The following is an 18,333-nucleotide window of genomic DNA, read 5'->3' as shown; positions in this document are numbered from 1 at the left end:
CTTCCTGTTTCCACTCTTTTTAAATTAATTAATTAGTTAATTAATTAAGTTTTGGCTTTGTTGGGTCTTTGTTGCTGCACGCGGGCTCTCCCTAGCTGTGGCGAGCAGGGGCTACTCTCCACTGTGGGGTGTGGGCCTCTCATCGCGGTGGCCTCTGTTGTTGTGGAGCATGGGCTCTAGGTGCGTGGGCCTCAGCAGTTGTGGCATGTGGCCTCAGTAGTTGTGGCACGCAGGCTTAGTAGTTGTGGCGCATGGGCTTAGTTGCTCCGTGGCATGTGAGATCTTCCTGGACCAGGGCTTGAACCCGTGTCCCCTGCCTTGGCAGGCGGATTCTTAACCACTGTGCCACCAGGGAAGCTCCCTGTTTCCGCTCTTGCCTCCCTTCAAGCTACCATCCACATGGCAGCCAGAATCATCTAATAAACTATAGACCAACTTTGTCAGTGTTCCGCTTCAAGTCCTCCAGCCCCTTGTTCTCAGAGTAAAATCTAAGCCCCCTACAATGACCTGTGAGCCCCGCTGAGGTAGGGCTCCTGCTGACTCCCCGCTCCAGCCCACACCCACTCCCCGTCGCCCACAGCACTCCAGCAACAGCAGAGCCATCGTTTGCATGCCTGATGTCACCAATCCTGCCAGACCCCAGGACCTTAGTGCTTGCTGTTCCTCTGCCTAGAATGCTTTTTCATCCAGTTCTTATGACAACTCCTTTTCATCCATCATATATCAGTTCCCCAGAGAAGCCTTCCCTGACCATCCCCATCAGAAGCTGCAGCTGTCACTCTGTCACAGCCCCCTGATCTAAAATATATTTTCTGTCTGTCTGTCTGTCTATCTAAAATATATTCTGTTACAGCTCTTGCCACCACCTGTAATTGTCCTATCTATCTCCCACTGTCTACTGGTAGGTACCCCCCATGAGGGCAGTGAACAGTTGTCTTTTTGTCCCCAGCATCGAGCTTGGTCTGGGCATGATGAGACTATATCCACTATGTTTGCAGGTGAATAGAGGAAGGAATGGTGGGGAGAAAGAGGCAGCCCTGCAAGCCCCTGGGACCACTGGGGCAGTCGCCAGCCTCTGTTTCAGAGACCAACTGTCCCTGACCAGGGTGCGTGTCCCCAGTCCAACATTGTACTTGTCCAGGTGAAGACAGAAGGACAGCAGGTTGGTGCAGACCCCACACGCCCTACCTGGGGGGAGGGGTAACTCTGAGAGACTGAATGTCACCACTCTCCAGCTCCTCCAGCGGGTAAGTGGCCTCACCCAAGAGAGTCTGAGCACATAGCAACTCAGATCTTAAAAGCATCCATCCCTCACCACCTAACAGGAACCTGCCTTTTCTTAGCAGAAGCTGGGGCTAAAGGGGCTCGTAATCATCTATCTCAGTTTAATCTACATGTTCTGTCTTACAGAGCTCACACGATGTCATTGAAGCTGCAGAAAATCCTGTAGTGATGCAAGGAATAAGGAAATCAAGGCCAAGAGAGGTTTAGTGACTCATGCGATGTCACGTAGCCAGTAAGACCCAGAGCTAGACCCAGAGCTGCAGATCCCCGGCGCCTCCTCTCTCCTGGAGGGGAGTAGGATGGGCTGCTAATTCAGCGCCCACCACACAACTGCTCTGCACTAAGCTCCACTCTGGGAGCTTGGGGACGCTGATTCTTCAGTAATTCCAAGAGATCTACCTACTGAGCCACTTTCAGTGACTCCAGCTTTTCCATCTCCATTTTCCCTCTGCCCTTAGCCTTCTGGGACAGTGGGTTGCAAACTTTATGTTGTCTCTAAGGCACACAGAGAGCTTGTTAAAAGTACAGATTTCTGGGGTCTTGCCTTCAGAGATTCTGATTTTGTAGATTTGGGGAATGGCCCAAGAATATGAAATATATATATATACATACACACACACATATATCTATATGTGTGTGTGTGTGTGTGTGTGTGTGTGTGTGTGTGTGTATATATACATATATCCTTATGGCAATTAATTCTCTAATTTAGTTTTATGTCTATTTTTTCACCCCCAGTGAAACATCAAACTTTTCACACAAGTCTTAAAATATTCGAATCTCTGTTGCTACTAGAGCCATTTTTCTGAAATATAACGCAGTTCTCCAGTGCCTATCACATTCACTTTCTTCTAGGTTATTTGAGCGGCAGAAGTTGTTTAACGATATCTGTATTGGGAGGAATAGTATCTCTCTGCACCCCACCCCTGCCAAATTCATGTCTACCCAGAACCTTGTGAATGTGACTTTATTTGGACATAGTGTCTTTGCACTGATCATGTTATCATGAGGTCATACTAAGTTAGGGTGGGCTCTGAATCCAATATGACTGGTGTCCTAGTAAGAAGAGGGGAATTTTGGAGACACAGATGCAGAGACACAGGGAAGAATGCTTTTGTGCAGATGGTTGCAGAGACTGGAGTGATGTATCCACAAGCCAAGGAACACCAAGCATTGCCAGCTCCACCAGAAGCTAGGAAAGAGGCAAGGAACAGATTTTCCCTTGGAGCCTCCAGAAGGAACCAACTTTGCCAACTCCTTGATTTCAGACTTCTAGCATCTAGAATGGTGAGAATAAGTTCCTGTTATTTTAAGTGCCCACTTCGTGGTATTTTGTTACAGCTGCTCTAGGAAACTAATACAATTTCATTAGAAATGTGATGCCTTGTTACAGGTAACCATTCATGTGCTGTTACCTTGTTTTATTTTCCCACTCATCCTTTAAGAACATATTTGGGAGTGATGTCCATGATGTAACTACCCAGTATTTTTCTAGCTTTTTATTATGAAACAATTTAAACGTGCAGCCAAGGTGAAAGAATCTCACTGTGAATACCTGTATCCCTACTACCTAGATCCTACCATTCACATTCTACTCTTTCTTTTTAAAAGCATTTTTGGTACATACCTGAATTAAAAAATACGTTATTGTTAAAAAATGCTAACCATCACCTGAGTCTTCAGTGAGTTATTACCTTTTTGCTGTAAGAGGGTTTGAAATATTGTAAGAATTACCAGAATGTGACACAGAGACACAAAGTGAGCAAATTCTGTTGGAAAAACAGCACCAACAGACTTGCTTGACACAGGGTTGCCACAAACCTTCAATTAAAAAAAAAAATGCAGTATCTGCGAAGTGCAACAAAGTGAAGTGCGATAAAACAAGGTCTGCCTGTTTACACTGTGTGATTCCGCTTCTGTAGTATTCTGCATGTGTCTGAAAGAGGAGGAGGATCACAGGACAAAGAAGTGCCTCACTGTGTTGTGTCACCTGTGGACAGTCCTAAGTAAAATGTTGATCCTTGTACCTCCCTACCAGCTAGTCTCACTGCCCTCCCCCCAAGGCTCTTGGAAACCCAGTTCCTACATTACAGCATGCTCCTATTACCCAAACAACACCACGCTGGGACCTCCCTGCTTCCCAGAGCCTTTCTCCAAAGCCATCTCCTCACCAAAAACCCCAAACCAGCATTCCCTCAGTGTGCTCCAATTCTGCCCAGTTCTAGCAGGAAAAAAACCTAATTTACGTGATTGACATTAAGATCTGAATGACCAGAGACAACCCTTTTAACCTGTCAGAGTTTTCATGCTTTTAATTGAGCTAAGATTTCTAATCTCTAGTTGATAGACCTTCAGACAATACTACTCAACGGTAAAATGATTGGAAAAAAAAAAAAAGCAATTTTTAAAGGCTGGTGTATACCAACATCTAACGCTTGCAATCATGAGGTCATATCTTTAGAAGCAATTACTAAATATGTGTTAAATTTATTTGCCTCCTTTAAAAAAATTGGGTATAAACTTCATATAGTAAAAAATTACCAGTCTTAAGTGTATTGTTTGATATGTTTTGACAATTATATGCCTCCTTGCAGCCAATGCCCACAGCAAGATGTAGGACATTTCCACCGTCCCAGAAAGTCCCAGGAGTCTATTTTTAGTAAGGCCTCATTTGATTTTGATGAAAGGAAGGTAGAGAGGGATAAGTATTCAGTTCCCTTGACCAGAGGGACAAGAAGTTTTAGATTTACAGGGCTTTACAAGAGAGGTGCCAGTTTCCCTGATAGGGCTCCTTCCCGGCTCTCCTAGCCTCGCCTGTTCATACACACATAGAACTTGACCTGTAGGCCCCTCCTCCAACTACAAGCTGTGGACACAAAGCAGGAAAGGTACACAGGACCCGCCCCCATGCTGAGTTCCAGCGGCAAGGCTGCCTCCAGACATTCTCTCCACACCACTCCTCATCCTTGCATTCCCTGCTGAAATCACTACCATTCCACAACCACTGCACACCCACCGTGCATCCCCCCTTCCCATGGGCTTTCGGACTGCGGCAGCAGCCTGTCTGAGCTTCCCTGAGCCACTTCCTCCCTGCTCCAGCCACACGACATCAGGGTCAGGGCGTGCTGGGCAGCCACAGCCCCTGAAAGTCAGACTTGACTGTATTTCCCCAAGGCTGGCAACATGGTCCAGAATTGATGCTCAGCTCTTGTCTCGCCCTTTGCTTTCTCTAGTGGAGCAGGTGGGAGCAGGATGGAATGGAACAGAAGGAGGAAAGGGGAAAAAAAATCTGAATGGCTAAAACCTAATAAGAAAATGAGTGATTTCATTACTATAGCATAGAGTCCAAGAATAGACCAAAATATAACTGCGAATGTTTGATGTGTGATAAAGGTTTTTGTTTTTGTTTTAAATCAGTGAGAAAAAATAGCTTATTCCATAAATCTACTGGGATAACCAGTTGGTCACTTGGAAAAATATAAACCTAAAATAATCTCTATTTTGTTCTTTACACCAAAAAAAAAAAAAAAAATCCAGGTAGATAAAATATTTAAGCAAAAATAAACAAACAACAACAGAATCATTAAGGATAAAAACTGTGAGAAAGATACAAAATATTTTTTGCTTGCTTTTATATATAAAATCATAAAGTAGAGGTGGTCTTTCTAAGAATGATAAGATGACAGCTTTTACTACATGGAAAGCTGAAAGGTTTATATGGAGAAAAGAAAAAAAATTAAACAAGCCAAAAGACAAATGAGAGCTGGAAGACAAGTAGTAGTATGTATGATGGAAAATAGGCTAATATTCTTTATATATAAAGAGTGATATAAATCAATAAGAAAAAGATCAACTATCCAGTACAGATGGACAAAGGACCTGAACATGCAGTTTACCAAAAAGGTGCAAATAATTTAGAAATGTATATTGAACAGGGAGCAAATTTTTTCTCCCATTGGCAAAGATTAAAAATACTGGTAGTACACAGCATTGGTGAGGGTGTGAAGGAACAGGCATTCTTGTATGCTTTTGGAGGGAGTTTTAATTGGTACAACCTTTTTAGAGGGCAGTTTGGCAATATCCATCAAAATACAAAATGGATATCATTTTGATCTAGAAATTTCACGTCTAGGACTCTATATTACAAATTTATTTGCATATGTGTGCAAAATGATTATGTAAGGATGCTTCTTGTAGCATTGATACAATAGGGAAAAACATCAATAGGGACAGCTATCAGAAAGAATGTTGACAACCTAGAAGAAATGGACAAACTTCTAGAAACATACAGCCCACCAAAACTGAATCAAGAGGAAATAGATAATTTGAAGAGACCGATCACTAGACGTGAAATAGAATCTGTAATAAAAAAAACTCCCTACAAAAAAAGTCCAGGACTAGATAGCTTCACAGGAGAATTCTACCAAACAAACAAAGAAGAACTTATACTGATTCTTCTCAAACTCTTCCAAAAGATTGAAGAGGAGGGAACACTCCCAAAGACAGTCTCTTAAGCCACCATCACACTGATACCAAAACCAGAAAAGATGTCACCAAAAAAGAAGATTACAGACCAATATCTTTGATGAATATAGATGCAAAAATTATCAACAAAATATTAGCAAACCGAATCCAACAACACATAAAAAAGATTGTACACCACGACCAAGTGGGATTCATCCCAAGTTCACAAGGATGGTTCAACATATGCAAATCAATCAATGTAATACACCACATGAACAAAAGAAAAGTCAAAAACCACATGACCATCTCAATAGATGCAGAGAAAGCATTTGACAAAATTCAACATCCATTCATGATAAAAACTCTCACCAAAGTGAGTATAGAGGGAACATAGCTCAACATAATAAAAGCCATTTATGACAAACCCACAGCCAATATAATACTCAACAGTGAAAAGCTGAAAACCTTCCCACTAAAATCTGGAACAAGACAAGGATGCCCACTCTCACCACTTCTATTTAACATAGTATTGAAAGTCCCAACCACAGCAATCAGAGAAGAAAAAGAAATAAAAGGTATCCAAATTGGAAGAGAAGAGGTAAAACTGTCATTATATGCAGATGACATGATACTATATATAGAAAACCCTAAGCACGCCACACGAAAACTACTAGATCTAACAAATGAATTCAGCAAAGTAGCAGGAAACAAGATTAATATTCAGAAACCAGTTGCATTTTTCTACATTAACAATGAAATATCAGAAAGGGAATGTAAAAAAAACAATAATTTTTAAAATCACCCCACCCTCAAAATATACCTAGGAATAAACCTGACCAAGGAGGTGAAAGACTTATATGCTGAGAACTAAAACATTAATAAAGGAAATCAAGGGACTTCCCTGGTGGTGCAGTGGTTAAGAATCTGCCTGCCAGTGCTGGGGATATGGGTTCAATCCTGGTCCAGGAAGATCCCACATGCCACGGAGCAACTAAGCCCGTGCTCCACAATTACTGAGCCTGCGCTCTACAGCCAGTGAGCCACAACTACTGAGCCTGTGCACCTAGAGCCCATGCTCCGCCACGAGAGAAGCCACTGCAATGAGAAGCCCGTGCACCTCAACTAAGAGTAGCCCCCACTCGACGCAACTAGAGAAAGCCTGAGCGCAGCAGTGAAGACCCAGTTGAAACATAAATAAATAAATTAAATAAAGGAAATCAAAGAGGACTCAAAGAAATGGAAAGATTTCCTATGCTCTTGGACTGGAAGAAAGAATGAAGAAAACTTTTATTGCTGATGTGTAAGGAAGTACAAAACATGTCATTAGGTGAAAAAAGCCGCGAGTTGCCAAGCAGGCTGTACCATACAACTCCTTTATGTGGGAAATAGATAGAATAATATATGTGTTTCTCTGAGGCCACATAAGAAATTGTTGGTAGTGTTTACACAGGGACTAGGTTGGGAGGGGCACTCAATATTTTTTTTTGCACATTACTTCTTTTTTTTCGCGGTACGCGGGCCTCTCACTGTTGTGGCCTCTCCCGTTGCAGAGCACAGGCTCCGGACGCGCAGGCTCAGCGGCCATGGCTCACGGGCCCAGCTGCTCTGCGGCATGTGGGATCTTCCCGGACCGGGGCACGAACCCGTGTCCCCTGCATCGTCAGGCGGACTCTCAACCACTGCACCACCAGGGAAGCCCTGCACATTACTTTTAATGATTTAAATTTTTGTATGAACTATGTTCATGGGTAATTATCACAATAGAGAAAAGGAGGGACAAAGTGATGGCTGGGGTTACTACCATCTGACAGTATACAATATAACAAAATGCAAACTGACTGCAAAGTGGAAATTCAAAATCAATGCAAAAACTTAGAAAAATTTCATGAAGTCAATGAAAGTGAGAGAAAACTGTTTTAGTTACAGTTCCACTGCCAAATAAGGATCTGGCAAAGTCAGGCTGTTTAACACTGAAATACAGGCAATCAACAAAGGGTGAGGCCCTTCAAAAGAGGAGGACTTGTTTATTAAAGGATCAAAAGAGATCCTTAGCCCTTAAATACTCTTGCTAAAATGACCTTTTTTGAAAAATTTTAAAATTTTGGCTGCATTGGGTCTTCGCTGCTGCACGCGGACTTTCTCTTGTTGCGGTGTGCGGGCTTCGCATTGCGGTGGCTTCTCTTGTTGCAGAGCATGGGTTCTAGGCATGTGGGCTGCAGTAGTTGTGGCTCACGGGCTCAGTAGTTGTGGCACACGAGCTTAGTTGCTCCGCTGCATGTGGGATCTTCCCAGAGCAGGGATCAATCCCGTGTCCCCTGCATTGGCAGGTGGATTCTTAACCACTGCAGCACCAGGGAAGTCTCTAAAATGACCTTTATGATCACACAGTGAACAGCCAATGCAAAGTTTAGAATGTCACAATGTACTTTCATACGTTTTTGTCAGAAAAACCACACATGCGCAAAACAACACTACTTGATTCATTATATGCTCAATTTAAGAATCAGCACCCAAGTGCAATCTGAATTTTGCTGTCAGATTTTTTTTTTTTGGCTGTGCCACAGGGCTTGCAGGATCTTAGTTGCCCAACCAGGGATCTAACCCGTGTCCCTTGCAGTGCAAGCACAGAATCCTAACCACTGGACTGCCAGGGAATTCCCTTGCTGTCAGATTAAAATAAACTAAAGCAAACAACAAAAAAAAACTTTTCAGTTTCATTTTTAAAGAGTATCAGTTTCCTTCTCTCAACCACTTGGCCCATTTTCTATGAAGTTTCGGTCTTCATTTAAAGTAGATTCACTTTAAGTGACCTTTAATCCTAGGAGTCAAGGACTTTCCTACTCAGGTTCAAGAACAACTGAGTTTTTTTATGGCACCCTGTCTCCAACCTGCATAATGTTTACACCTAGCACTCCAAAGGGTCTTGCCCAGGACATGGGGAAGCAGCAACTAAATCGAGTTGGTCTGTCCTGGTGCCTAACTTGGGATCATGGAAGCTGTATTTATTCAGCTAAATGTAACTTCTCCTTATTCCTCCATGGAAGCCAGTCTCAAAGTGTGGGCCTTAACTTGATTTAAAAATGTGAGATCCTGTGATAACAAATGGAAAAAAATAAAAATGTGAGGTCTTTCTTTGATCTTTGTGGGTAAGTGATGCTTGTTTCATAGACATTCATTATTACATAAGACTAGGAGCTATTTATTAGCAACTAAGTGGGTTATTATGGACTATTAACATTTGGGATTTATAAAACAAAGCTAGCCATTACTAGAGATCCCTAAAATCTCCAATTCCATTTTCCAGTGGGAAAGGTAAGCATCACGCAATGCTAAGCAATGTTAAAAAGGTTCTGCTGGGCATAGAAGAATGTACAGAGCTAGAACTCTACTCCCCGTAAATTCTATTTGTTTTAAAGGAGAAACTATGACGAATTCACTTAGGTAATTATCAACCACGTTTGTTGTAGATTACATGGTTCACTCTAAGTGTGTAGTCACATGTACTTCCATCAAAGGAATTTTTGGCTACTAGCTTTCCTCTAACAGGACCTTAAGACATTCTGTATGCATCGTAGTTCAACACATCCCCTCAAATTTGCTTATCTGGTACTGCTATTTTAACACCTTGCAATATAAATACTATCGAAGTCAGAAAACAAAGCATTTGAATAATTATGTTTTAGGGCAATGCTTCACAACAACAAATCCTGAGTATGAGGTTTCTATTTCTCAGTGATAACTTTACAGCTGTTGGTAGCATCAATTTTTTTGTTCCCCAGTCTTGTTACTATGACTGAGTTTGTTTTCCATCAGAGGGCAAGAGCAGGTGGGGAAACGGTCGTTAGAATCTTCTGCCCATCTTAGATGAGCAACAATTAAAGAAGATTGAGAATCACCATTCGGAGATGACACGCTTTAGAGAATTTTGCATGAAAAGACACAGGAAAGAGTAAACAGAACTGGAAACCCAGGAACCTGGGTCCTGCCTATGCACATCATCCAGACACTTATAGACACATGGGGACGGGTCACAGCCCTGAGAGCAACGAGGGCTCTCAATTGGCATTTTCTATGGTTAATTTCACTTCTAACCTTGCAGGGATGAACTTCAGTAGCCTGGCATGGAAGACGTTTTGCCAACTCTTTCTGGCGGCAAAACACTGAGGGCAAAGGTAGAAATGAGTGACTCACTTGATAGTCCTCCATCCTTTCCATCAACTCCCAACCCTTTTAGCTAACAAAAAAGAAACTGGAAAGAGGTTTGTTTCTGTTTTGTTTTTTTTTTTTTAACATCTTACTACTTGAAGTATCTTGTGTGCGCTAATATCACCACTTTCCTTTTCAATCTGGTACACATATCAGTTTTCCAAGCAGTTCATTCATTCATTTATTCAGACATTTGTTACTTCCTGTTGGCAGGCACCAGTGTGCTACTGTCTCCTAGGGAAACCCAGATGAATCAGGCAATTCCAGTCTTCGGAGAGTTTACAGTTTAGTAGAGAAGATAAGACACATAGTGAAAACACAGTGAATAAGGAAGAACATTTTGAATGCTGTAATGTAGGGAGAGGCCAAGTGCTATGAGAGTTTGGGAGAAGGAAAAACCCAGTTCTAGATGGGGAGATAAGGAGAATCTCTGTGGAAGAAATAGAGTTTGAGATGGACTTAAAGGATGTGGCAATCGGGAGCCACTGAAGATTTAGGAATCCCGCTGTTACAAAACCACATGCTCTTTGGAAAGCTTCACAAGGCAATGGGCTGAAGGAAGTGTTGGCAAGGAGACACCTGCCCAGGACTCTGCTGCAGTAATGAGTATAACGCAGCTCTGGCCAAGGTAGGGTAGTAGTGGGTAGGCGTCCTGGAAGGAGGACTAAGGAGACTCATGAGGATCGGCATGGGGTCTGTCCCAGCCTCTGGCTCTGGTTTTTTCCAATTATCCCCCATTTTCCCCTCTACAGCCTCTGGATTCTCTAGGACACAGCAAGGAATGGAGACAGTTGAAAAACACAGATCATCTCCCAGACGTAGTAGTGGGTGAAAGAAGCTGTACAGCAGAGCACACACTGTGTGACTTTTCTGGAAAATGTAGAGCAAGAGAAACTAGCAGTGGAGACTGAGCCGTAACGACCAGGGGTATAAGGGGTGAAGTAGGCGGGATAATGCACCCCCCCCTTCAAAATCTACGTCCCAATACCTGGAACCCGTGACTATGTTACTTTACATGGCACAGAGGACTTTGCAGGTGTGATTAAAGATTTTGTGATGAGGAGATGATCCTGGATATCTGGTGTGGGGGTGGGGGCGGGAGGGATGGGAGCACAGTATAATCACAGGGTTCCTTATAAGTGAAAGATGGAGGCAGGAGAATCAGAGTCTGAGAACGAGAAGGGACAGGAGAGCAGAGGTCAGAGCAATGTGACTGCTGGCTGGGGGCCAGGAGCCAGGGAACACAGGCAGCCTCTAAAAGCTGGAAAAAGGGAGGAAACGTTCTCCGCTAGAGCCTCCAGAAGGAGGCAGCCCTGCCAATTCATTTCTGACTTCTGACGCTCCAGAAACACAAGAGAATAGATGTGTGTTGCTTTAAGTCACTGAGTTTGTGGTAATTTGTTACAGCAGCAATAGAAAACCAAAGGGGCGAGGTATCCAGAAACCAGCTGAGGACAGTGTGTCAAGCAGCGGGGAGCGATCGCCATGTTGAGAGTTGCTGCCAGGCCAGGTGAGAAGTGACCACCAGGGTTAGCCAGGTGAAGGTCCCGATGGCCCTGGCAAGGGTACTGTCAGTGCCGTGGTGGGTTTCCGAGAGAACAGGGCGCTTATTTCCTGTCTGTCTAAATGAATGAAGACGACATATGGACCAACAGTGAGTTGTGGGTCTTAAGATAAATAAATAAATAAGGAAAGGGAAGATGATGGATGCTGCTCAGGCGTCAATTTGGGTTCTTCGTTGGGAATGTTTCCAGAAATGATTACCCTCGGGTGTTGCTGAGATTCCTGTCTATTTCTTTTTATTTCCCCCATAGAGTCCTAATTTCCAACCTTCGCCCTAATTTGGGTCTCGAAGCCCCTTCTATCACTGAATTCTGAGGTGACACCAGGGGGCACTCTTGGAGCCTGTGTTTACCCTGTGTCACATGGAATCACAGTGACTTGTGTCCCTGGCCCTCTCCCAGCTTGCGCTAGCTTCATCCTCCAGGTAAGGCTCACCTGGCACCACAGCAGGCCAGGGCTCACAAGTCCCTGGCAGGTAGCAAAGGACGGTGGCTGCTGACTGGCCAGGCAGGCCCACTTAGGAAGCCTTGTTGTGGGCTGAGCAGACCTCGACCCCCTTCGGTTAGCAGATTTCTCACATCCACTCCGCTCTGCAGGCAGGGGGAGTTTAAGAGTTTCCCAATCATCAGCTTTTATCTGAATTCTCAGCTCAGACCGGCATTCCAAGCTGGGCTGTGCTCAAGCTGTTCCGGAGCCCCGGGTGGGGTGGGGACCCTGAGTCTTCCTGCACTTAGATCTCCTCCCTATGGTCCATCCCCATTTAGTTACTCAAGCTCCAAAGTTCTGAACGGCTGGACCCCCAAAGCCTGGTAGAACCACATGTGGCAGAATCTGGGGACTTCTCAGCCACGCAGAGACAGATACACCTTGTGGGGTTAGGATGCGACACACGTTCAGACATTAGGGTGAACCCAACGGCAGGGGCTGGGGAGTCAGGGCTTGCCTTCCTCTAGGGTCTCCCCAAACAGAGGGCTTTTCTCCAGAGAGCTGTGTGACGTGGGTAAGTCCTTTCACTTCTCAAATCCTCAGGTGCCTTGGCCGTGAAACACTGTACAGATGTTACAGAATCCCATGGGTGAGTAAATAAGACAGCCCGTGTAAAAAGCGTTTCATGGGGCTTCCCTGGTGGCGCAGTGGTTGAGAGTCCGCCTGCCGATGCAGGGGACACGGCTTCGTGCCCCGGTCCGGGAAGGTCCCGCATGCCGCGGAGCGGCTGGGCCCGTGAGCCATGGCCGCTGAGCCTGCGCGTCCGGAGCCTGTGCTCCGCAACGGGAGAGGCCACAGCAGTGAGAGGCCCGCGTACCACACACACACACACAAATTGCTGGTTGCAGCTCAGTCAATGGATTTCATGCCCCACTAACAACATGAGCCACTCTTATCTAAGCTTGGAGTGAGGAGCCCTGAGCGCCCAATCGAGGAGAGGGCCTGGCTTCCCTGCTCAGCCATCTCCGATTCACTTCCTCAAGTCCAGGGCTACAAAAGATCTTGTCTCATCCCCACGGTATGTTGGCTCAAACAAGTTTGACTTGTTTCATGTGTGTGTGCTTCCCTGTGAGTGTGAATGTGTGGGTAAGTGTGTATACAGAGGAGGTGTGGCAAAGTGGGGGAAAGGGGAAACCAGTGGGGCTGAGCCTTGTCCCTGGAATTTCATGGCAGAGCTCCAGCAGGCTCCCTGCTGAGGACTACACTTGGGAAGAAGGACTTCAAGGAGGGGGACCATTCAGAAATGAGCTCCAAACAACAGAGCTGGTTCATGACACTCCCCTTCCACATCAACGCCCCTTCTGGTCTTCACACTACAGGAGCTGGGTTCTAGCCTCAACAGGTGTCAGCATCCCTGGTCCAGCAGGAGGAGATGGGAGAGGTGGAGAAGGCAGCATGGGGGTTGCCAGAAGGGCTTAACCAGAGAGAAGAACAGATATGTCTTCTCTCCATTCAGCCCTTATGAAGATGGTTTCTCTCTGAAAAGATATCTTCTCCAGATTTCTCCTCTGAATACCTCTCTTCCCCAATAGAAAGACAACCCTACACTAGTTTCCAGAATAGTAGACAGAAGCTGATGAGCAACTGGAGTATTGGGTGACTACGGCCGGTGGTCAAGTTTGGGCCATGGGTTTGTAAATGTGGTGTTAATTTTTAGTTTTCTTCCCACATCCTCAGGTGGGGGCCCAGATATAAGGATGCCTGAAACATGGCCACACTGGGACTCTTGGGGTAACAGGTGAGCGCAGGGGTGAGAAACAAATTTAGACTCAGTATTCTCTGAAGGTCAGGTAAAGCAAAGCAAAACAAAGCCAAATCAAACCATAGTGCTGGGTAGCTAGCAGAGCTAGGAGGTAAAGCCATCTAGGGCATCTAGCCAGGAGAGGTGCTCTAGATGGGGCTGAGAGGAGAGGCCACACCCTAAGGCTCCTGTTTATAGGACACAGTTACAATGTAGGATGGCTTCCATGAGCCATCACGAGCCTGGAAGTCTCTAGTATTCCGGCTCCCACCTCTCATTTCCTGCACTCAGCTTCAGTTATATCTATGGCTAAACCTTCTGCCCCTTCAGCATGACCTGACACCTAACATCAGCTTCCAAGATTAAACTGGGCCCCCGCTGCAGAATGCTGAGTCCTACCATTTTACATATGAAGTCTCCCAAATTCAACCTTCCCCTTCCCTTGGTCATCGTCACCGTTACCTCTCACTTGGGCTATGGGGTAGCCTCCCGCCTGGTCTCCTCACACCCACATGGGCTCCTTCCACCCCTTCTTGGCATCGCAGCCAGGATGCTCTTCCAAAGATGCAGATCTGACCACGCCACACCCCTGCTTGAATCCATGACCTGGCTTCCCATTGTTCTTAGAATCAAGTCCCAAAACCTGACCACAGCGGCCCTGGCTGATCTCCGGCCTCCTTCCACTCCCTCTCCTTGCCCAACAGCCTCTGGTCACATTGGTTTTATTTCTGTCCCTTGACTCTGCCAAGCCCTTACCCTTCAGAGCCTTCACACATTCTTTTCCCTCTGTCTGGAAGGTTCTTCTCACCACACTTCACCTGGCTTAAGCCCTATCCATTGATTAGCTCCCAGGGTAAATATCACTTTCTTCAGAAAGCTCTCCCTGATTCATACTCTGATAGCACCAGGTAACTGAAGAATTACTGTAGGATTAGTATGTTACCTCATTAGCCTGTTAGGTCCATGAAGACAGTATTGCTTTTGTCCATTGATACCTCCTCAGTGCCTAGCTCAGTACTGCCAATCACTAAGGGACCAAGTGAGTGAGTGAATAAATGATTAAAGAATTAGGCAAGATGGTCTAGTGAAAAGCCACCTGGAACAGTGAGAGACAAGTCCTTTCATCCAAAGATCTAAAAGCACTTGCTGGGGCCATCTTGAATGCAAGAGCTAGAAGCAGGGAACAACTGTTGGTTTATGTCCAAGCATGATGGCCTCGCTGTCACCAGTCCTACAGCTGGGCCTGGGGAAGTCCTGAAGAGTCGGTTTTCCTCTGGCACAAGCCTACCTGGAACCTAACGGATAGGATCATCTCCCAGGCCCAAGGATCCTTGGGATGGAGAGAGCACTGATTTTGGAATCAGACACACTTGACTTTTCCACTAACTAGCTCAAATTACCTCAAATTCCAAATTGACCTCAAATTACAGTGCCTCCTTGATCCTCAGTTTCCACATCCTAAAATAGGGATAACAAAAGCTACCCCAGGATCAGTCAGAGGTTTAAATACAATCACGAGCCTGTGGTGCACAGCAGCAGGCAGCCCAGAGTGCTACTCCCTTCTCCCCAGCAAAACTGGCTTACCCCTGTCACGTCACTCTGCTGGACACCCAAGCCAGCATGCAAGACAAGGAATAAAGGGAGGTCTGAGGGGTGGGAGGACATAGGCCACCCAAGACACTGCGCCAGCCTCTCCACGCAACCAGAGAAGCCACTGTGCAAGACTAGGGTGGCACCAAGAAATCCAAACTAGCTGAGAAGGGTGACTGGCACCTTATGAGGTGGGAGAAGTAGCAGATAGAGGAGGGACAGGGGAAATGCTGGAGAGGAAGGGCAAACTCCTGGTTGGGGGTGGGGGTGGTGGTAGGCAGGGACCTGTTACCTGGAGAGAAGAGAGGTGAGGGCGGAGGCTGTCACCTTGGGTCCTCCTAGAGGGCAGGTGAACGCGGCCTACCGGGGAGTGGCGAGTTGGGGCGGGGAGGGTGGGGGGAATAGAGGGTGTGTGACACCCGGGCCCGGCTGTACCTGAGGGTCTCCTTGCAGGTCTCCCACGTAGTACTGCTCGAGCCAGCGGCGCGCGTTGTCCGAGTGCCGGTGTGGTGGCCCATCCAGGTCGGCGCTAACATCCTGACCAGCCCGTGCCCACAGCAGCTGCTCGCCCCCTGGGTGGTGCCGCACGAAGCCGGTGAGGTCGTAGAGGCGGACCCCGCAGCGGACCCAGCAGGCGCCGGCCGCCAGGCGCCGCTGGACCTCGGCGGGGGAGAAGGAGGCGGCGGGGGGCGGAGCGGGGGCCATGGCGGGAGACGGGAGCTCGCAGCTCGAAGCCTGCGTGTCTACTCCGCGACCGCCCTGCTCGCCTCTTAACATCCCCTGAGCCGCTGCCGCCTTGACTGGTCAGCCGTCGCCGCACCTGCTCATTTGCATGCCGCGCTCCCATTGGCCGCTCCTAAGGACGCTGCCTGTGTCCGGAGGGGCTCCTTCCCCATTGGCCGGCAGGACGCCCAGCCGACCCGAGCGGGCCGGACCAAGGGATGCCCGCCCTCCGTCAGGTGGTTCTGGGCAGGTAGAGGAAGCGCCAGCCAAGTGTGTCTCATTGCAAGAGAGCAAAGGCGGCGGGAGGATGCGGGTGGAGCAAGTCTTCATGTTGCCGGCGGCTGTGTGGACGGACGTCCTCAATAGCCTGTTCGCCACCGGAATAACTCTTCTGCTGCTGCCTTATAGGAGAAACTTGCAGTTTTCCTTCCTCAGGCTGCAGGAGTGGGTGAAGAGTCGGGGAGGCAGCGTGAGAACTAGAGTAAGGCAAGGGAGACACTGGCCTCTGGCGCCCCCAAACTCAGTAATCACGATACACAATATTTTAATGTAATATTTTTTAAAAAATCATGTCGTGTACAGAACAATGTGAATGTGCTTAATGCCACTGAACTGTAAAGTTTAAAATGGTTAAAATGGTACATTTTATATTATGTATATTTTACCACAATAAAAGAATTTTTAAAAATAGGAATATTGGCAAACCACAGCCAGTGGCGCTGGCCACCTGATTTTGTATATAAAGTTTTAGTGGAACCAGGACTAGTGAGAGGAGTGAGGCAGGTTGGTGAAAGTGAAGGGTTGGATCTCGTCTTTAACACTGTAAGTTCTGGTATTTTGTTCATCATGGATTTTTTTGTTTGCATTAGTTTTGAATTTTTAAAATGCTGCATTAAAATACTTATTGTTTTTGTTTTTGTTTTCGGCTGTGCCATGCGGCAAAAAGAATCTTAGTTCCGGGAGGAGGAATCAAACCCCTGCCCCCTGCAGTGGAAGCTCGGAGTCCTAACCACTGGACTGCCAGGGAATTCCCTAAAGTATTCTTTATCTTGATTACTGAGTTTTTTTGGCACACCCTTAACTTTTGCCTGCAGAATGGCTGCCTCAGTTGCCTCACTCTAGTCTCAACTTCTGGGGAGGATCCTGAGGGACGAACAGAGAATCCTGCTGCCATTATAGGAGGGGAAATAGGGACCTAAAGAAGTGAAGCCTGGTAGTCATGCTGGATGGAAGGGAAGAGCAAGTGCGCTCAATCCAGTTTTGTTTATAACAGGGGAGAACTGCACACAACTTTAACTGCCCAGCAATTGGGGATCTCACCTGAACTCATGATTTGTAATAAAAGGATCCTGGTACTGAGGTTGCCCCATTCAACTGGCCTTGGTCTCTCTCAGCAAAAGGTATTTTCAGGGTCACCCCTGTTTATGCTCTTCTGGGGTTGGGCCTCTATGCTGGGCCAGCGCTGTGGGGGAAAGCCTAGCTCAGATGCCCTAGGGGCCACCCCAACTACAGACACGTCCAAGGCCAGGAGAGTTGTTCCTTCCTTCTCTCCTTCCCAAGACTTTCCTGGCTCACCCTCAGGGAGTAGGCAAGAGTTTGGCTGAGTATACGGGTCGGCTGTGGAAATGCTGTCCAACAGGCCTGGAGGGAGGCCTTAGGTCACTAACTTTGCTTTTCTCAAGCAGTGAATACATAGTCACTCTCACTCCACTTCCACACCTACTCTGTTCTAAATACCTTGCATGTGCAAAAGCATTCAAACACTCCTGGGTGTCCTCAGGTACTTCCTGATGACAGTATCTGTAGGCCACCCGCATTTGGATTTTTCACCGTTGCCTTAAACTCGTATTGTCTGAAGTTAAACAAGCAATTTAATTTTTTTTTTTTTTTTCCTGTACGCGGGCCTCTCACTGCTGTGGCCTCTCCCGTTGCGGAGCACAGGCTCCAGACGCGCAGGCTCAGCGGCCATGGCTCACGGGCCCAGCCGCTCCGCGGCATGTGGGATCTTCCCGGACCGGGGCACGAACCCGTGTCCCCTGCATCGGCAGGCGGACTCTCAACCACTGCGCCACCAGGGAAGCCCCTAAACAAGCAATTTAGTCATCTATTCAGAATTGTAACATTTCTTACCATAGTAATTCCACTTCTAGAAATTTGACCTTTCACATTACTGTATAAAGGTGTGTCGGGAGGAAAAATAATTTTCCTTCTACCCTTCTAGGTTCTTGGCTGAGACACTCCCTGAAATAAAAGATTAATAGGAGAACAAACTTAAT

The 18,333-nt window shown here is 46.5% G+C and overlaps 1 protein-coding gene across 1 annotated transcript in view; it reads right to left on the bottom strand.

Annotated features, from left to right (window-relative positions):
* Positions 1-16,486, bottom strand: part of FA2H (fatty acid 2-hydroxylase) — a 51,495-nt gene extending 35,009 nt beyond the window's left edge. Inside the window, exon 1 of the mRNA XM_027119286.1 lies at positions 15,770-16,486. Within this exon, the coding sequence (XP_026975087.1) occupies positions 15,770-16,111 (342 nt within the window). The 5' untranslated portion in view covers positions 16,112-16,486. The remainder of the gene's footprint in view (positions 1-15,769) is intronic.
* Between the last annotated feature and the right edge of the window lie 1,847 nt (positions 16,487-18,333).

The sequence above is a fragment of the Aethalodelphis obliquidens genome, unplaced genomic scaffold (genome assembly GCF_003676395.1).
Source record: "Aethalodelphis obliquidens isolate GAN/ISIS:26980383/991018 unplaced genomic scaffold, ASM367639v1 scaffold20, whole genome shotgun sequence".
Classification (NCBI taxonomy): domain Eukaryota; kingdom Metazoa; phylum Chordata; class Mammalia; order Artiodactyla; family Delphinidae; genus Aethalodelphis; species Aethalodelphis obliquidens.
The sequence above is the reverse complement of the archived record's forward strand: the minus strand, read 5'-3'. Positions and strand labels throughout refer to the sequence as shown.